Genomic DNA, 22,007 nt, shown 5'->3' on the forward strand with positions numbered 1-22,007 from the left:
CCTATAATCCCAGTGTTTAGATAACCTATGAGTGAGAACTGAAAGAAAAAAGAAAAAACTTTATAGAAATATTAGGAGCAGATTAACTCTACTTCATCTGTCCATAGGTTGCTAGATTTATAATGACAAATTTTCTTTTAAAAAAACGAGGTTTTATTTAATAGTAAAAATGTTCCACAATGTATGTAATTTTAAATTTAAAAAACGTGGTTTATTTATAGAAACCATATCGGGTTTTCAATTAATAACGATGTAAATAACTATGATGAAAGAATAAAATCGTTTATAGTAATAAACGTTTAAATACATTACAAATAAATTTTAACTAACTCATAACACCAGACGAATTTGTCATTCCAGCAATCTGTTACTGGTGGTATTTCTGTAGGTGTGGGGTCAAAATGGATAACTTAATTTTGAATTTTTTTTTCAGTAAAAGTTTATAAAATTGACAGCTAATAATTTTTCAGAGTTGAACATCGTTTATACCTAAACTTGGTGAATCGCAAGAAAGGGAGGATATAAAGAGAAAACGCGAGAAGGGAGGTAAACTAGATAAAAATGGAAAAGGGAGGTAAAATAAAGAACAGCGAGAAAGCGAGATAAACTAAATAAAGTACAATGGGAAAGGAAGGTAAACGTTAAAAAAAAATTGTGGGAAAGGGAGGTAACTATAGAAACCATTAGTAAAGAGGTAAATCAAGAGAACATGAAAAAAATGAAATAAACTAGTACAAAAACTTGAACAGACCCAGTAAGTATTTGTGAATAGTATTACTTCACGTGTCTGATACCTTGGTGTACTTTTGTCAATACCCCTTTGTCGGCATGACGTATGGAGCTCTTGTTTACTAGTATCGATACCACAGGCCTTCATCTAAATAAACCACGAATAGGTTCCTTCACACATTGAGCATACGACTATTAACCTCAAAGTCTCAAGTTCAGATCCGTTCAATTACGTTGAATCCACCCAGCTCGGATGGGTACCTAGCAGCATAACCCGCAAAAGTGAACACAAATTATTACCATTTATTATGCTGTATTAGATATAAACTGGTATGGCGTGGTCTAGTTGTACAGCCCTAAACTGCTAACCCGAAAGTCTCGAGTTCGAATCTGGTTTCAAGTCAGTGGAACTTCCCTGAGTCCACCCAGCTTTGTTGGGTACCTAACTTACGTTAGATAAAGTAAATGCGGCTGGGCATAGTGCTGGACACGTTATCCTTTCATATGCCGAATTCAAGAAACATGAATTCTTGTTCCGCTGCCAAATGGATCTCAAAATCTAAATAGGAATCTTTACTGATTAGATATAAATAATACGATGTGACGGAAGGGATAACTGCAGTGAAAGGTAATGGGATTGGAACTAAAAGCATTATTTTGCTTGGAATTTGGCCATGTTACGGTTAGTTGCATATCAATAATTCAATATTACTCTATTTCTTACTTTTACATTTAACACATTTTTTTTTTAAATTACGGGATACATAACATTTTGATTTATATATTTAACAATACTTACAACATCATTTTTTGAGATTACCTCTAACCATTGTTTTTAACATTAACCTTATATTTTAAAAACAAAACGCCAAATTTAAATGTTTAGATAACATTGGAAGTAGATTTAAACATAATACAGTATCCTCGAGTCAGCATCTAGGTGTTGCTGACCTACATCCAGGTAAACACTAACACCTCTAACGCTAATCCCCTAACACCCCTAACACTAATCCCCTAACCTAGTGTTTAGCCTAATGGACGGTTGTTGCTGATAGTTGCTGTGTGTTTTCACATAAGGAGCGTGGGAATCATGGTCTGGACAAGATAAGTTTGCCACGGCAAAAATTAATTACAGGTTAGGTGTTAGGGGTGGACTAGCACGCCTTCTACCGAGAGAAATCCAGGTGGGCCCCTAGGTTATAAAATCCCAGTTGATTTTTTCTTTTTTGTTTGGTTGGGGGGTGGGGAGTGGGGGTCGGAATCGCAGATCAAAATGTTTTTTATAATAGACGTTTATTTTGTAAAACTCAAAGCTTATTATTAAAGTGATTAGAGTATACATACATGCATACATACATATATAAATATATATATATATATATATATATATATATATATATATATATATATATATATATATATATATATATATATATATATAAATAAATAAATACATATATAATATATATATATATATATATATATATATATATATATATATATATATATATATATATATATATATATATATATATATATATATATAACCATTCAGATCAACTAAAATCATCCACTACACTATTAAAATTCAGTTGTGAGATATTTTGTCTGAGATATTTTGTCTGAGATCGATTGTCCGTGGTATCATTTGTCCTGATATATTTTGTCCTGGTATCTTTTGTCCGTAAGATCATTTGTCCTTGAGATCATTTGTCCTGAGATCATTTGTCCGTGAGATATTTTGTCTGAGCTCATTTGTCCTGAGATCATTTGTCCTGTCCCCATATATATATATATATATATATCTACCCTACACCTCCGCCAACATCGTACGGCTAATTTCTAAATTATAAACCTTGTATAAACAAGTTTATTTCTTTACTTTCTCTTTATATTATGTTTTTATATGACATTTGTCATTTGTTAATACATTTGTCATAATTTTAAAAATACTTGATCAACAACAGAGCTGGAATTTCGGAACTGAAACAGATTAATTGCTTTTTAATTAATCTCAACAGGGTAAAATTGCTTTATGACCTTAGCAAACGTTCAAGATATATTTTGTAACGAACTAAATTCATATATCAAGAAACCACGATTTATTCAAAATATTAAAAACTTCTGTAAACTATTTTTTGTTTCGCTATAAAAATATGGCTTAAAAACTCTAATAAGCCACGCTATGCTGTTGCATATAAATCTATAATCATGATTGTAGACCCTGTTCTCACCAGCTTATTTATCTTTCAGATGTTTCATCCATTCCATCATTGTTCACGCTAACCCGGGGCTAATTTAGGGGTTGTGTATATAATTATACAATATTTTAATGAGGTATATAATTATTGAAATACACATGGTATTTCAAAACGTGTCGTTCAAGACATTCAAGATGATATTAATTGTATACATATTGTAATTAGAAATGTAATGTAATATTTAACACCCGTTTTCCCATTTAAAATTTTATATTTTAACAATGCCCTTATAGAACTATCTTTCTCTACCCCTCCCCCCTCCCTGTCTCTCACATCCCTAATTACTTGCTTTGTATAATTTATCACGCAATTATTTCACATGTTGTTATTACATGTAGGAAACTTACAGTACTATAGTATAAATAGATGTAACTGAAGAAAAATATGTTAAGCTTTACACAGGTTTGTCCTGTTTTCGAAAATAGTTTTTGCTTTCTGATCTAAGGTATGTTTTCCTATCTTGTAATACTATAACAGTTATTTAAATTCTGTAACTATGAAATAAAATTGTGTATTAACTGTAACTATAAAATAACAGTTATCTGAATACTGTAACTATAAAATAAAATTGTGTATTAACTGTAACTATAAAATAACAGTTATCTGAATACTGTAACTATAAAATAAAATTGTGTATTAACTGTAACTATAAAATAACAGTTATCTGAATACTGTAACTATAAAATAAAATTGTGTATTAACTGTAACTATAAAATAACAGTTATCTTAATACTGTAACTATGAAATAAAATTGTGTATTAACTGTAACTATGAAATAACAGTTATCTTAATACTGTAACTATGAAATAAAATTGTGTATTAACTGTAACTATGAAATAACAGTTATTTATATGCTGTAACTATGAAATGAAAGTTGTGTGAAAACTGTAACTATGATATAGAAATTGTGCATAAGCTGTAACTATGAAAAAACAGTTGCTTATAAAGCGTAACAATAAAATAAAATGTGTGTATAAACTGTAGCTATGAACAAACAGTTGCTTATAAACCGTTACAATAAAATAAATTTTGTGTATAAACTGTAGCTATGAAATAACAATTGTTTATACACTGTAATCATGAAATAACTCCGCTGAGTCTACCCAGCTCTTATGGGTACCTGGCTTACGTTAAGGAACGTAAATTCCGCTGAGTTTAGTGCTAACTACACTATCCATTCATACGACGGAGTCACTGAAATAGGCGAATTCTACTTCATAAGCCCCAATGACCGTCAGGTTTGAAAGGGTACTTGACTTACTTCGAAGAAACATAAGATTTACTAAACGAAAAGAATGCTAAGGTCACCCCGCCCCCCCCCCCTTTAATTTTAGACAATATTTTTAGCGTAATTAAATTTTATTACAGTTTTCTATCGACCAAAACCCATCTTACAAAAACCATCGACCAAAATCCGTCGAACGGTACACAACCATCATGAAACTTTGCGTCTTGGTTGGTCTATCGATGTTGGTGACTGCTACACTAGCCCAACAAAATGACGCTTTAGTAAGTATTTCAACTATATATATATATATATATATATATATATATATATATATATATATATATATATATATATATATATATATATATGTATATATGTATATATGTATATATATATATATATATATATATATATATATATATATATATATATATATATATATATATATATATATATATATATATATATATATATATATATATATATATATATATATATATATATATATATATATATATATATATATATATATATATATATATATATATATATATATATATATATATATATATAAATATATATATATATATATATATATATATATATATATATATATATATATATATATATATATATATATAAAGTAAGAATTCAGAAATTTAGAAATAATGGTATTAGGAAAAGATTTTTTTTTCTAAAATATTGACTAATTACTTCAACGTTGTGTAGCCTATCCTATATTGATAAACATTTATTGCAATGTACACACAAAAAAAGTTTCTAACAATATAAAATAACGGCTAAAGCTGAGCTTTTAAAATAATTAAAAAATGTTTGAGGGTGGGGTTAAATATTGTTGGTTGAAATAGGAATTCGCCAGCCATAAATATTTAAATTTCTAATCATTATATCTGCATTTGAAAGTGGCCTTATACTCCGCAAGAATCGAGAAGGAAAAATGGACAAAAAATGATATCTAAATGGTGTTGATTAATTAATTTGTTTCTAAATTCACCTGTAGCAAAATTTGATGTGTGCGGATCTATCTCACATTAGAAAACAGTCTAAGCCGTTTTTCTTTCCGACCTCTGTAAAGCTACCTAAGATACAGTAGCATCATCTGATGAATAAAACCAACAAATTTCGCTGATGCAAATTGCATGGTCGTAACTAAAGCAAAGGTCGAAGTTCGCGATGTCAGTCCTTGAAAAAAACTTTTCTGCAACCTAATAGAAAAAAAAAACATTTAAAAACAAAAGAATATGCCTACATATTTTACGTAGGAAAATAGTTATCTAAAAATACAGACAGTATAAAAAAAATAACTGTATTTAATTATATATTTTCATAATACAAAGGATATTTTTAATGGCAGTGGATTATTTATCAACAGTGTTTCTTCCAGACTTTCTTATCCGGAGGGGCACTTGAAATTTTCGGGGGGGGGGGGGGGTGTATTAATAAAATTGTGTATTAACTAACTATGAAATAAAATTGTGTATTAACTGAAGAATAGGCCTACATAATTTACATAGGAAAATAGTTATCTAAAAATACAGACAGTATAAAAATAAAATAACTGTACTTAATTATATATTTTCATAATACAAAGGATATTTTTAATGGCAGTGGATTATTTATCAACAGTGTTTCTTCCAGACTTTTTTATCCGGAGGGGCACTTGAAATTTTCGGGGGGGAGGGGGGTGGAGCGGTAGACTTTTTTCGGGGGGGGGGGGGAGGGCGGTCACTGTTAAAAGTATATATTTTTTAAATAAATTTTATTTCGTTCGGGGGGGGGGGGGGGGCGGACGGTAGAGATGCCTGGAAGAAACTCTGTTTATCAAAACTATAACATACAACATACTTGGATTTTACTCATGCATGAGGAGCGAACTCTGCTGTCGATAGTACAAGCAGATCTGATCAGAAACATCTGCCATGTTAATTGATATTACTTAATTACAAAGTCATCGTACTCAGTTATGTGCTTCTACCATCGCCATTTTTTACCAAGTCTGCAACAATTTAAAATATATTTACAGGGTTCTCTCTTTGCATTGGCAAACGGAGCATTGGGTGACGGAAAGGTAAGTTTAATGTAATATCTTTTAACTTTACACTTGAATGCACTAAGTGGTACGTGTTAGATTAGTGGTTCTTAACCTGGGTTCGATGGAATCAGAGTTTCTTCCAGGCATCTCTTCGAAATGAAATTTATATAATTTATATAGAAAATATATACTTTAACAGTGTCCGCCCCCCCCCCCCCCCGAAGAAAGTCTACCGCCCCCCGCCCCCCCCCCCGCCTCGAAAAATTTCAAGTGCCCCCCCCCCCCCCCCCTCACCAGGAGCAAAAAGTCTGGAAGAAACACTGGATGGAATCCCTGGTGTTTCGATGAATCAGTCAGGGGATGCTAAGACAAAAATCTGACTCACACGATTGACGTTCGGATATTCTCAATGCGGACGATTAAGAAGTCGGTAGATGCGCATATGAAAAGTGTGAGGTTTGATACCTGCAAAAAACGTACCACATCTGTCGTACCACATTAGTAAATTTAAATTTTAACTATATTTTATCTATATGCCTAATATTTTGTGCTATTTGAATATCTGTTTCAAAAAAGAGGAATATAAAAATAACCAAATTAAAGTGATTTTGGAAATTTAAATCTTTTTTTGTTTTTTAGAAATCCAGTGGATCATCAGGAATGGTTAGTTGTTTTTCTTTCACTTCGATACGTTCAAACATTTTTTAAAATTTTAAACGTCCTTAAAATGTAATTACACGCTGTTATGTGCAGACATCATTAGAATCAAAAAACATTTAAAAGTTTTTTTTTTATTTTATATCTAGGACACCTTAATGAATATGGCATCTAGTGTGCTTGGTGTAAGTTTATCACATTTTTTATTTTAGTAGTGAATTTCAATTGCTTATAACAGACATCGCAATAACGATGTATACTGTGTATAGCCTGAAATGTAATATATATATATATATATATATATATATATATATATATATATATATATATATATATATATATATATATATATATATATACATACATATATATATATATATATATATATATATATATATATATATATATATATATATATATATATATATATATATATATATATATATATATATATATATATATGTGTATGTGTGTGTGTAAGTGTGTGTGTGTGTATTAAGTGTTTGCGTTAAATTGTAAAATGAGTTCATTTGTTTAGATATATAAATTACTTTTTATTGAACTTTTGTTTTAGTCTCAAGGTGGAAATAATGGACAGGTAATTCGTGTTTTAATTGTTCAGTTTTAGGTGTAATTGTATGTGCCATTCAAATATCAGTGATAAAAGTATGATGAATACAAAAACTAGTATGATTAAATTGAATTTTTAAACTACTTTATTAAATTCCAGGTGTTTTTTTTTATTTATATGTTTCTTTTTGCTTTTTAGAAATCTAGTGAACACTCAGAAATAGTTCGCTGTTTTTACGCGATCATTTCGTTTTTTTTTTAAATTTAAGACACAATAAAAAAATGTATTTTATCTTGATGAGTGCGGGTATATTCAGACTTGAAAACAGTCAAAATTTATTTCTTGTTTTTAAGAATTTGAAAACATTGAACTATTCTTCTTATATTGTTGTAAATCTCAAAATCTAGGACTCTCTGATGAGTATGGCTACTGATTTTCTTGGAGGATTAGCTGTAAGTTCATCATATTTTTAGATTGTCTTTTGTGTGTCAAATTGTATAGAAATGGCATAACAATAATTTACAACCTTTAAATTAAAAAAAAAAACAACGAACCATTGAATAAACGTAAAGAATGCTTTGAGATGCGGACTACTTAAATATAGTTATGTGAATAAATAAATACACTATTTGAAAATATACCTCTTAGTATATCTCTAATGTAATATATTATACTTTTTAATAATATATTTTTTCAGTCTCCAAGTAGAAATAACGGACAGGTAATTTTTTTTAATTAATTTGTATAATTTAAGTATAATCAAATCTGCAATTCAATTATTAGTTATCAAATTAAGATGAACACAACAAATATTATAATTAAAATGGTACTTTAACAAATATGATAAAATATATTTTTTAATTTATATAACTTCTTTTTGTTGTTTAGAAATCCAGTGGATCCTCAGCAATGGTTAGTTTGAAAAATTGTTTTGTATGTTGATAAGTTCGGGCATTTTAAGACTTAAAAAACAGTCAAAATGTATTTCTTGTTTTTAAAAATAATCATTCTAGGCATTTTCTTATATTATTTAAACTCTCAAAATCTAGGACTCTCTGATGAATATGGCTACTAGTGTTCTTGGAGGTTTAGCTGTAAGTTCAGCATATTTTTAGATTTACTGGTGTGTGGCCGTTGTATAGAAATTAGAAATCACATAACAATAACAAATTACAAGCTGCACGTAGAAAACAATAAAAAAAATAGATTGATTCAATGACCGCTTTGAAATTGAGGTAAATGAAATGTAGAGTACGTTAAAAGATAATTATATGTTTTTTTTAAAGTTCTCAAAAATGTTTTGAATTGTTTGCCTATTGAAATATGAAATGTTTCCATACACAAATTATATATATATATATATATATATATATATATATATATATATATATATATATATATATATATATGTATATGGGTTTTGTTATTTTAAAAAATGTTTAAAATGTAGTCTTTTAATAGAAAGTATTTTTTTCTCTTTAAGTCTCAAAGTGGAAGTAATGGGCAGGTAATTTAATTATTAATTTTACAATTTTAAGTGTAATCATATGAGCCATTGTAATATTTTTTATCGAAGTAACATGAATATAAAAACTACTTTTTTATATTTTTAGAAATCCAGTGGCCCCTTTGGAATGGTACGTTTTTTTTTGTTTAATTCGGTATTTATTTATTTTTTGTCGACATGAAAACAAGATTAATTTCATTTTCCATTTAATTTTATATTTGTCATTTTGTTTTAAAATTCCGTGCCGTAGAATAAGAAATTCATGTATAATTTTTTATTACTTTTTTAAAACATTTCAAAATCTAGGATTCTCTACTGAATATGGCTACTGGCGTACTATGGGCAGTAACTGTAAGTTCTTAGAATTATTTAAAATACCTTGTGCCAGGACTATAATAAACCACAAACTATAACAGCTGACAACTTTGACATATGGATTAAGTTATATAATATTTTTATAATTGTAAAGCAGGGGTCTCCAAACTACGGCCCGCGGGCCGGATGCGGCCCGCAAGGTCCCCTCATCCGGCCCGCGGCGATCTTTTTGTGTACGGCAAAAACGTTTGTTGGTGATGGCTGAGGAACTTTGCCCAGAAAAATCAAAGATATGTCTGGAATAAACTGGCCCCCGAACTGAAAATTGATAGTTAATGCGGCCCTCGGACTGAAAAGTTTGGAGACCCCTGTTCTAAAGCAACACATGACAATAGATTACTAATTAGATTATTATAACAAAACTGACTTTCTCAGGTTCCATTGTCTGAAATGGCGAGAAGATGTGCCTAGTTGAATTTTGCGATACATACATACATACATATATATATATATATATATATATATATATATATATATATATATATATATATATATATATATATATATATATATATATATATATATATATATATATATATATATATATATATATATATATATATATATATATATATATATATATATATATATATATATATATATATATATATATATATATATATATATATATATATATATATATATATATATATATATATATATATATATTTGAATAAAAGTTTTCTAATAAAGTCTACTTTAACACAATATTTTTTTTATTTTAGTCACAAGGAGAAAATAATGAGCAGGTAATTCTAAATTTTAACTATATTTTAACTATATGCCTAATATTTTGTGTTATTTGAATATCTGTTTCAAAAAGAGGAAGATAAAAAAAAAACAAATAAAAGTGACTTTGGACATTTACATATTTTTTTGTTTATTAGAAATCCAGTGGATCATCAGGAATGGTTAGTTGTTTTTCTTTCACTTCGATACGTTTAATCATTTTTTAAAATTTTAAACGTCCTTAAAATTTAATTACAAGCTATATACATCTTTAGACTTAAAAAGCATTTAAAACTTTTTTAAAATTTTCAATTTAGGACACCTTAATGAATATGGCATCTAGTGTGCTTGGTGTAAGTTTATCACATTTTTTTTTAGTAGTAATTTCAATTGCATATAACAGACATCGCAATAATCATTTATTCTTTGTATAGCCTGTAAATATTTTTAAAATGACAAAATGAATCAATGAAAAGAATGTATATATATGGGTTTTGTTATTTTTTTAAAATGTTTAAAATGTAGTCTTTTAATAGAAAGTACTTTTTTTCTTTTAGTCTCAAACTGGAAGTAATGAGCAGGAAATTTAATTATTAATTTTACAATGTTAAGTGTAATCATATGTGCCATCGCAATTTTTTTTTATCGAAGTAACTTGAATATAAAAACTCCTTTTTTTTTATCCAGTACGTTTTTCCCCTCGATATGCTTAACGGGTTTTTTTTCAAATTAAAGCATGGTTGAATATTAATTTCATACTGTTACGTTTTGGGCATTAAATACCTAAAAACAAAGTTATTATGTATTTAGTTATTACGAATATGAAAACTTTGTGCGATTTTTTAAACATTTAAAAATATGTTAAAAATAGGGCTCTCTAATGAATATGGCGACAAGTGTTCTTGGAGGACTGACTGTAAGTTCCTCATTTTTCTTAGACATGGTAGTATACAACTATTACATGTAAATAATATAACAATGATAATTAATAAGCTGTAAATTGAAAACAATGTCATAATACATCAATAATTAAAAGACTGCTTTAAAATGTGACCGAATAAAACAATATTGCTTATTTTGCCTCTGAGTTGCTTGCGAGGCACAATGAACTTTTTCTCTCGTATATTGATAGAGAGATTAGGAAATATATGTGCACCTGTTTTTGCTAAATTTAGAATGTGTGAAAATTAGTTTTGATGCCTAATTTGCTTTAATATAATGGTTTTTTTTTCTTTTAGTCGCAAAGTGGAAATAATGGACAGGTGACTTGTTAATTAACTTTATAATTTTAGGTGTAATCCTATTTGCCAGTTAAATATCCGGTCATTTCTGTAAGATAAATGTACAGCTGTTTTTAAATAAAAAAAACTACGATAAAAGTGGCTATTGAAGTTTAAATGGTTTTTTTTTATTTATTTATTTTTTTTTTTTAGAAATCTGGTGGACCCTCAGGAACGGTATGTTTTTAATTTTTATTTTACCTTGATAATTTGTTGTTGTTTTTTTAAATATAGTTTGTATTGTGTGAGTGATTAATTTAAATTTTAATAATTTTAATTATTAATTTTAATAATAACTTGCTTGAAACATAATATTTAACTATAAAAACGTGTTTTTTTTTCTTACTGCTTTTTAAATTTCGTTTAATCTAGGACTATCTACAAAGCATGGCTACTGGTATTGTAAGTTGCTTTTATTGTTTCAAATAATAATTTTTAACAATTTTTAATAAGGATTTTTATGTGAAAAGAAAAGATGCCGAATATTATTACACTTGTTACTTACCAAATATTATTACACTTATTTTGCTATACATTATATAGAACTTATTATTATAATTTATTCTTAATCTTAAGCACAATCTCATCGGTTTGAAATCATTATTAAAAAACAAAAATTCTAAATAAATATTAAAACACATTTAAAAAAAAGAAATTTTAATTATATTGAAAAACAATTACGCTATTAATGCTAAGATTTAAAATATTTTATTATTACCTAGAACTCTCTAGTAAACTCTACCGGTGGAATTTTAGGAAAAATATCAGTAAGCTCTTACATTACTTTTGGAACACTTTTATTATTAAACGTTAACAACTAAATTTAGATTGTCTTTTTAACTACCTAATAATAAATTGCGAAATTATTTTTCCTACAGAAAAATTTCTGAAATTAAAATTCAGAATATTATGTGTTCATTGTTGATGTTACATTCTCGTAAGCTATAACATTTCAAAATACTTTATAACAATGTGACGCTTGAAAAACCTTTTATTTTGATATGTGATCAATAGGAATAAATAGATTCTACCTATTTTTCCACATTTAATTGTTGATAATTATGAATTCAAGTAGTACGCAGTGCTTTTGACATCAAAATTAATTAACGGGTTTTTTTTTGTAACTGGCTATCTAAAAAAAACTGGTAAAAGTATTTAATATTTTTTTGTTAATAAAAATATTACAATATAATGTTGTTGTTTTTTTTTTTTTTTTTTTTTTTTTTGCTTTTCAGAATGCAGCAAAGAAGAAAGAGCAGGTATGTTGGAAGCAGCTACTTTTAATTTTTGAAATAAATATCGAACTTTGCAAGTAATATCTGTAAACTTTTAAGATCAAATAATGCAAACACATAACTTTGTAGACATCTATACAAATGGACACACTTATCCAAATGCTGAAGTAACCCAACAGATAATTTTACTGTTACATTTTGAATTTTTATATCATAAGTACATCTTTCCGTGTTTTGTTTTAGAAACCATACGACCCATTTGGATTGGTAAGTTTTTTTTTAATTAAAAGTATTCGCTATGATTAAATTATTTGGTTTGAAGGCGACAGTAATCCGTTTTCTTATATTGTCTATTACATGCAATTATTTAACTTTAAAAAAGATTTAATATAAAAAATGTCACAAGTAACAATATTAATTACTAATATCAAGTTACAGAAAAACATAAGAAGGGTCTTTTTACATCGTGTTGTGTTATTTGATATTCTGGCTTAATTGCGTGTTTTTATTTTTATTTTTTAAAATTGTCTTTTGTAAAAATATAGAGAAAATATTTGCATTATTTAATAAAGATCTCTAGTATTATAATTAGATTATAGTTTTAATTCGTTAGGATTCTATTTTTTGCTAAGTTTTTGCTAATAATTATACTATTCTATCCTTTTTTGTAAAAATATAATCAACGTAGAACTCAGCACGAAATGGGACTGGCAGAGTACAAGGGGGATCGCCTGTAAGTTATAAACATTTCTATTGAGAAAAAGTTTCCATTAAAAACACAAAAGATATTTTGAAATTAAATTGTAATTAGTTAATAGATTTAATGGATCACATTGATGTCTACCTCTACTACTTTTATTTCTGATGTAAATGATTCTTCCGAAATAATAAAATGAAGAGGTATTTTGCAATAGAGAATAAAACAGAAGTAAATTAATCATGAAGATTGGTAAATTTAAAAGACGCATTTTTTTTCCTGCTGTGTGTTAAGATTTGAACACCGTGATCGATGCCGATAATGATTGGGGTTCGCATTCTGGTCAAGTTTGGCTTTTATCTTGACAAACGTGTTTCTATATCCGCACCCTTCCAAAAATCTACTAATCGAATTTCTGCTCTACATTTTACTATCTCATCCCCCCCCCCCCCAATTATAGCTACAAATCAGAGAAACTGAGTTATTCTACTTATCCTGCTCTATGTACAATCATATCCGATAATTTCTGCAGACAAGTGTACTAATATATATTTTAAACAAGTTATATTTAACGTTTTTTGAGTAAAAAAAATGTCTACAATTTTAAGCTAATATTATATTAAAATAACTTTTTTGTTCCATAGTATCCGGGAACGAATGAAGAAGAGGAAGAGGTGAGATTTTTAAATTTCACATTTACACGATACTGCTTTTTTTATTTACTATACTATTTTAACTCAAACAAAAACTGTTCATTAAACAACTCATTTAAAATTTAAAACTATTTAATATAAATTAATCCACATATAAATTATGGCACGATATTCATTTGAGAATTAGTATGGCTAATTTTAAATACATTAAGAAATTAAAACTGATTACGAAGATTAAAGTTTGCGTAATCAATTTTTTTTGTTAACTAAAAAAATATTTCCCTCTATAAAAGGACGTACTGCCCAACGTATCCGAGGGCTTAAACGGGGGAAACACAGTAAGTTATCAGCATCATATTTTGACGAAATATCTTATATGAGCCGACCCGCTGCGTAGCACACACCCCAATTTAGTAACGGGTGAATACTAGACACAGTTGTCCAAATAGGGTGGGTGGGTACACGCTGTTGCGCATGCCTGGAGAGCGAGAGAGGGGGCGGGAGGACGGTTAGAGAGTCGGCGTGCTTGCGTTGTATCCCGCATGGTTGGGCGACGTAGAAAATATCTTTTATATTTTTATATAATATAAAAGTATAATATCTTTTATCCCATTAATGAAAAAGCAAACAAGACTATAACATTTCACACATTATATGTTTTTTTTTTCAGAAAAACAAACCAGCTAAAGGCCTGGTAATTGTTTTTCTAACAACTTTAGTCACGTTTTTAGTTTGATACTATTATCAAATTATTTTAAAATATAAAATTATCAATCAGTAATGCCCCATGTGCCTTGGGAGCTCAAGGGAAAATATAATAACAATGTGAATGTTGTGTAATCCAAGTAAAAGATAACTTATACTTCAGTTTGATAAGGGGAGGTGATAACATTGTGTGGCTGTAGTTTGTTGTTAAGGGCAGACAACAAGAGGTTACATAAATAAATCAACATTTGTTGTATCTCTACAGGGCATGATATACGACATGGCAATGCTCTTTCTCGGGGGACACATCGTAAGTTTTAAATTAAATCTCGTGTTCTTTATAATTTATCAATTACTTTGTATTGACAACGGATGATAGTTTTTAGTTGGGGAAATCGTAAATTGTACATTAGAAATTATTATCTTGCAGTGTTACTTTCAGAGTACATTCAAGGAGGGGGGGGGGGGGTTAAAATTTTAGTGGTAGAACTAAATTTCCGAGGGGGTTTGGGGCGGACATGGTAATTGTATATATTTTCTATATAAATTCTATCTCGTTCGGATGGGGTTAGGCGAAGAGATGCCTGAAACACTGGTACCTTGCTTTCGATTTTAATATTATTATATATTATTATATACCGTTTATTGGCAGTTTTTTATGTTAGCAAAATGGTAATTTGTATACAAGAGAACATAATTTTTTAAAGAAAATCTGTAAAATTAAAAACTGGTCTTCGATTATCTGTAAATATTAACTTTATTTCACTAAGATTAAATGGGTGCATGTGTTTATTAAAGTAAAATGTATGTGCATGTTATAACATCTAATCTTTGAAAATAATTAATTTTGTGTTTGATCTAAAGGCTTCTACTCTGTCGATACCCCTAGATAGTCTGAAAGTAAAGATGGCAAACGTCCGATATGTGAGTTTGTTTTTATAGGTGGTGGGGGAGGCAGAGGTGGATAAAAAGAGAGTTAGGTAGTTGTGGGTGGGTAAGTTGTGGGTGGGGTGGTTGAGTGTGGGGTAGTTGAGGGTAGTTGAGGGCAGGTGAGAGTGGAGTAGTTGAGGTTGGGGTAGTTGTGTGTGGGGTGGTTGAGGGTGGGGTAGTTGAGGGCAGTTGAGGGTGGGGTAGTTGAGGTTGGGGTAGTTGAAGGTAGGATATTTGACGGTGGGGTGGTTGAGGGTGGGGTAGTTGAGGGTGGGGTAGTTTAGGGTGGAGTAGTTGAGGGTAGTTGTGGTTGGGTAAGTTGAGGGTGGGGTAGTTGAGGTTGGGGTACTTGAAGGCGGGATATTTGAGGGTGGGGTGGTTGAGGGTGGGCTAGTTAAGGGTGGGCTAGTTGAGGATGGGGTAGATGAAGATGGGGTAGTTGAAGGAGAGGTGGTTGAGGGTGGGGTAGTTGAGGGCGGGGTATTTGAAGGTGGGGTAGTTTACAGGTAGGGATGTAGTGAATGGGGTATTTGAGGGTGGGGTAGTTTAGGGTGGGGTTGTAGTGGGTGAGGTATTTGAGGGTGGGGTAGTTGAGGGTGGGGTTTTGAAGGTCAGGTAGTTGAGGGTGGGGTAGTTTAGGGCAGGGTTGTAGTGGATGGGGTATTTGAGTGTCAGGTCGTTGATGGTGGTAAAAGAAAAAAAAGAATATATTTAGAGGGTGTAAGGAGAAGTCTGATTGCCAAAGCAGTTACATCAATCACAAACTTGCATGTTTCCATTTTTTAAACTGTCGTAAATTTGACTTAGGCTGTAAAGAGTCTAGTCCCCGTATTCAAAAGTCCAGACTTGATTGCTTTTGCCAAGGATTTCACCAATAATTTGGGGGTAGGTTAAAAATGTCTCACTGCTAAATTTATTATATATATATATATATATATATATATATATATATATATATATATATATATATATATATGCATACATATATATACAGATATATGACATATATATACGTGTATATATAACATATATATATATATATATATATATATATATATATATATATATATATATATATATATATATATATATATATATATTACATATTATATTAATAACTTATCTGTGAATATATAAGGGCTAATATAATACGTGTAGTTATTGAATAAAGTATGTTGTTATATATATTTTAATTCTTTCAGTGTGAACGCTTGAAGCCAAATATTATACTTAAAGATAGTAACAAAGTAAGTTGTCCTTATTTATTCCAGCTTTTTAGCCAAATCCAAAATTTTCTTTTTTATATCTTCTTTAAAAGACAAAACGTTGTCAAATTACTTTAGGAAAATGTTTCGAGTTTGAAATGATGACTAGTTTTTTTCAGAATCCATGATCTCTAAGTTACTTTTTTATTTAAAAAACGTAACCGTTAAATGGATTGAAAAAACTGTAACTCGACAAAATGACAAGTTAAAAGTGATATAGGATTTTCGAAAATACGTTCCTTTAATCCAGGGGTCTCCAAACTACGGCCCGCGGGCCGGATGCGGCCCTCGAAGTCCTCTCATCCGGCCCGCGGAGATTTTTTTGTCCACGGAAAAAAAACGTTTGTTGGTGATGGCTGAGGAACTTTTCCCAGAAAAATCAAAGACATGCCTGGAAGAAACTGGCCCCCGAACTGAAATTTGATAGCTAATGCGGCCCTCGGACTGAAAAGTTTGGAGACCCCTGCTTTAATCCGTTGTATCATTTTATTCGAAACACCTTTTTTAATACATTGTATTTATTTTAAATGTTTTTGTGACTTTTGTGTTTAAAAAATGTCCAGATTGAAAAGTGTGTCCAGTTTATGGCTGATGTCGTCAACTTTAAATCCTGCCCTCAACCTGTGAGTAAAGTTTTTCTACAAGGGTTAGTGGGGTCAACGGGTTAGTGGGGTCAAGGTGTCAAGGGGTTAGTGGGGTCGAGGCGTGTGAGGTATGTAATCCCCCCCCCCCGCTTAAAGCAACAACAAAGGACTTGGGTAAAAACATATGAAAGAGTGGCATTCATTACACGTTGCTGTAGGACTAGAGGTGGTCTAGCGGTAGAGAGCTAGACTTCTAACCCGAAAATCTCGAGTTCGAATCACGGTTCAAGTCAGTAGAATGTCACAGAGTCCACTCAGCTCTAATGGATACCTAACTCACGTTAGGGAAATTAAAGGCGGCTGGGCATAGTGCTACACTATCCCTTCATATGCCGGGATCACAGAAAGAATTGAACTCTACTTCACTTGCCCCATAGACCGTCAGGTTTGAAAAGGGGACAGGAGTAGACGGGGGGGGGTGAAATTAGTACAAGGTTAGAAGCGTATAGGTCGTAATCTTTCAAGTCTTAACAAGCATAGTGTAATCTATTTGGTCATCAACACTGAGGACATTATATGGCCGAAGTATCAGACTATAGTAATAATACGTTAGTTAAATTCCAGTATTTTTTATGTGCAATAATTTGATTCCAGTGTTTCATAGCTTTCTATGCGATAGTTAAATTCCAGTATTTTTATGTGCGAAAGTTAAACACCAGTATTTATATAGCGTTATTTGCAATAATTTTAATTAAACTCCATTAGTTTTATAGTATTTTGGGCCTGCTACGCCATGGGTGTCAATCTATAAAGACTTAATCACAGGCAAATAGAAATAAAACGCCCAAGTTTTGTTGAGTAATGGCACTGCTAAAGTGTGAAGGGATAAAACAGCTGGAATCTCTCATGTCGCTGGGTAATTTTTTTCTTCTCTTACAGGAGGCTGGCGAAGAGGAAAATCAAGAGGAGGAAGCTGTGGTATAATATGTTTAACTACATTGTAATTACTGTATGTCGGCGTGTCTATAAGTCGTTATGTTGAGGAGATAGGCGTGTCTGTATGTCGTTATGTTGTAGAGATGGACGTGTCTCTATTTTATGGAGATGAGCATATCTCTATGTCGTTATGTTATGGACATGGGCGTGTCTCTATATTATGGAGATGGGCGTGTATTTTATGGAGATGGGCGTGTCTTTATGCTATGGAGATGGGCGTGTCTCAGAGGCGTAGGGGGGTTGGAAATGGGGTTGGAAAAAAATTAAAAGCTCATTTTACCTGCAGTTTTGAATTATAAATATAAAAAATATATGGGGGGTGCCAAATTGAAAGTTTGTCACGGGGGGGGGGCGCCAAATTGAAAGTTTGTCACCGGGCGACGGGAAGGAACACTACGCCTCTGGTGTGTCTCAATTCCTTATGTTGTAGATAGGGGTGTTTATATGTGTCACTATGTTATGGAGATGGGCGTGTCTTTATGTTTTTATATCAATATCCCTCATTAACATCTTATCCTAATTATTTCCCCATTTGTTTTAATTAAACTTTCCAAACTTCAAAATAAATTTTAATAAAAAATTAAACTAAACAGTATTATTGTCGGCCAATTTACATTAGATTTAAGATTACTTTAATATTAGAGAACATTCAATGTGGCGTTTATTTGTGTACAAATTTCTTTAGGATGTGATAGATGACCCCACCGACAACGGCAACAAGGCAGCCGTAAGTCCTTTCTTTCGTTGACAATGAAAGTACTGGCTTACAGTTTAGCTGTAGTAGACTAAACATACTTGGATCTTTTGTAAGATAATTATGGTCTCTACTAGTGAAAAACATTGACATTGAAAGTACTGGCTTACAGTTTAGATGTAGTAGACTAAACATACTTGGTACTTTAGTAAGAGATAACCTCTAGATAATTATGGTCTCTACTAGTGAAAAACATTTTTCAGAAGACCTGGAACGACGTTCCCCAGTTTTCTTCCAAGAAGAAATGCATGCTAAATCTGGCCAAAAAGTTTTTGGATAGAGTCGGTGTATGTATTTCTTAAATATACATTTTATTTTAAATCTCTAATAGTTCAATATCCGTATATACATTTGAAGTGTATTGTATCTAAAAATAATGCCTCATCCATAACGGTCGTCATTAAAATGAAGTCACACTGGCAGTGGGGAAGAAGTCCGTAATTTTGTGACGATATGTGAGGAAATTTAGCCGTTATTTCGCGATTTTGGAGACCTGTTTTAATAAATTGTAATAGAAATTGATTTAAACATTTTATGTTGACCGAGCTCAGTCAAGATTTAAAAAAAATTCTTTTTAAAGAATTCAACATCAATTTTGAGGGGGGATGGGGGTTGTAGGCTGAAGTGTGAGATCATTTTATGGTAGGGGTGTGGCTTTTTGTAACGATGTGTGACGGAGTGGAAGGGAAGTAAAAATCGACCAAAAAAGCGTTAATTAATTTATGGATGGCCCCTTGATTAATTATTAAGTTTATTGTTGTTCCTAATATAATGAATTCCGAATTAAATTTGTTCTATTTTACAGTGTGAGAAGCCGACGTACCGATCAGCTTTGCAGAAGAGTGTAAGTACAATTGTATTTATTTATACTAAAATGATGTTTTATTTGAAAACTTTTATTCAAAATGTGCAGACAATATAGGATTGTGAGCTGGATTTTCATGCGCTAGTTTTTTTTTAGAAAATATAGAAGCCTTGGCCTTTTTATTAACTTGTTATTTAATATAGTTAGTATCTTCTATTACATGGAAGCCTATTACATAATATGTGGTCATTTTACATACTATGTGGTTATTTTACTCTAACACCGCGTTTACACTTGCGACATGTATAATATACATGTCTAGAATAACAAACTAGTAAATATTTCCCTATGAAACGTATACTTACTTTTGCGAGGTTTTTTGTTGTTGTTTTTTGTAAAGTATAGGCTACATGTCGCGAGCGTAATCGTGGTGTAAGTTGAATATGTAATCAGAAACTCTAAGTGGGTATGTAGTTCTTGTAATTGAAAAGTTACGAGTGGGAACAAAGAAAACCATGTTCTGAAATGATAAAACTAAGTTGTACATTTGTAGGCTAAAGTATCACCCAAATGGAGTTCATTAAAGACATAACTTTAGATAAATTAAAACGCAACACATTGTTTCTACTTTACTTTCTGCTTTTTTTTTTACTTATGTACTTTATACAACTTCACTTTTTACTACTTTACTAGTTCCATTCACGGTACTTGTCCCATTTTGACCATTTGCCTACTGTACTGAAGAATCTATAAATCTAGTGTGTAAGCTTTTCTCACTTTTTAGAAAATCTTGTGCGAAGAGATTCTGGTCGACGCTATCAACAATTACGCCTGCACATAGGAGGTATGTTCTGTGGAACTTCTTAAGTATTATCGACTGAGAATGCCAGTAGTTTTTTTTAAGACTGAATGTCAGAATTACGTTATTATTACTATTAGTATTATTATTAATATTAATTTAGGGTGAGGGGTTAGTCTTGTAGGCGAAGTAGGATAAATAACAAGGGAAATCAGCTCGGGGATAGTGATTTTATGTGTGCATGTAGGCCTAACCAAAAATATAGAAATACACATTTACACAGACACATAGACATACAGACATTCCCTTAAGCATACAGATGTACACACCCGTTTGCAAATATCATATCGCCCAATCAGTGCTAGCTAATGTTGTTTTATAAGGGCACTGTTTAGTATTTTACAGCATCACCAGATATCATGACTTTGGACAATTTGTAAAAACAGTTTTTAGATTAGCCACTTTTACGGTATAAGATACATGGTGGCTTTTATCTTTAAAAAAAACTTGTTGATTCGTGGTAGGAGCGAGATCAGAAGGTTAATGTATTAAACATTTTCTTTACAGCAAAGTAATTTTAAAATTTAATTGTTACATTTTTCAGGAAGACTTCGAAAACAGAAACGAAGTTCAAGAATCCAAGTTTCAAGTTTTATCGTTTTTTTTTAAATTTCTTCTACACTATTTAGGTTACTAGTATGCCTACAAGCTGTATAACACAATCAACTTTGAAACAACCTTTCTGATATTTAAACTTGATTTTTAACCACTAGTTAAAAAAATAAAATTAAATCAGTTTTGTTTTTTGTTACTCGCTATGGATATGTATTTATCAAATGTAAAACTTTTAAAATAAAACTTGTAGAATCTGATAATTTTCACATGTTTATGTATTTGTCAGATCTAAAAGTTTAAAACTAAAACCTATATAGAGGTTATATAGTATTTAAAGAAGTTTTTTTTTTACTTACTGTTGGAAGATGCATGGTTAAATATTGTATGAAAATGTAGACTGTACTCTGCGCAGAGTTATGAATGAAATGAAAATAAAACAAACTTCACTATGATACTTATGAGACAGATGAAGGGAAGCTACTCCATTGTTTACACTTATTACTACAAGTTTTAATATTTCCGAAGATACTAGAGGTAATTGTTCATTATGTAACGACAACGGAATGCTTTTTTACTTTC

General features: G+C 30.4%; 1 protein-coding gene across 9 annotated transcripts; it reads left to right on the top strand.

Moving 5' to 3' along the window:
• The first annotated feature begins 3,379 nt into the window (after positions 1 to 3,379).
• On the top strand, positions 3,380 to 21,639 carry LOC131931341 (uncharacterized). Of its 9 annotated transcripts, none has more exons than XM_059288103.1 (38): positions 3,380 to 3,435; positions 4,359 to 4,499; positions 6,263 to 6,307; positions 6,911 to 6,934; positions 7,078 to 7,113; positions 7,503 to 7,526; positions 7,907 to 7,951; positions 8,197 to 8,220; positions 8,388 to 8,411; positions 8,549 to 8,593; positions 8,983 to 9,006; positions 9,113 to 9,136; positions 9,313 to 9,357; positions 10,107 to 10,130; positions 10,269 to 10,292; positions 10,428 to 10,463; positions 10,982 to 11,026; positions 11,349 to 11,372; positions 11,544 to 11,567; positions 11,763 to 11,792; positions 12,113 to 12,157; positions 12,626 to 12,649; positions 12,869 to 12,892; positions 13,314 to 13,358; positions 13,967 to 13,996; positions 14,269 to 14,313; positions 14,646 to 14,669; positions 14,946 to 14,990; positions 15,545 to 15,604; positions 16,418 to 16,495; positions 16,813 to 16,857; positions 17,439 to 17,498; positions 18,399 to 18,437; positions 19,141 to 19,182; positions 19,413 to 19,496; positions 20,015 to 20,053; positions 20,799 to 20,858; positions 21,418 to 21,639. In XM_059288103.1, exons 2-37 carry the CDS (start codon positions 4,428 to 4,430, stop codon positions 20,853 to 20,855), a joined length of 1,425 nt encoding a protein of 474 aa, XP_059144086.1. In that variant the 5' UTR covers positions 3,380 to 3,435; positions 4,359 to 4,427; the 3' UTR covers positions 20,856 to 20,858; positions 21,418 to 21,639. The 9 variants fall into 9 exon arrangements, with proteins under 9 accessions (XP_059144086.1, XP_059144087.1, XP_059144091.1 ...); XM_059288104.1 differs by having other exon boundaries at positions 19,416 to 19,496; XM_059288108.1 differs by lacking the exon at positions 14,269 to 14,313.
• Positions 21,640 to 22,007: the final 368 nt, after the last annotated feature.

This window comes from Physella acuta, unplaced genomic scaffold, assembly GCF_028476545.2.
Source record: "Physella acuta isolate Inbredline_101_S28 unplaced genomic scaffold, ASM2847654v3 ptg001946l, whole genome shotgun sequence".
Classification (NCBI taxonomy): Eukaryota; Metazoa; Mollusca; class Gastropoda; family Physidae; genus Physella; species Physella acuta.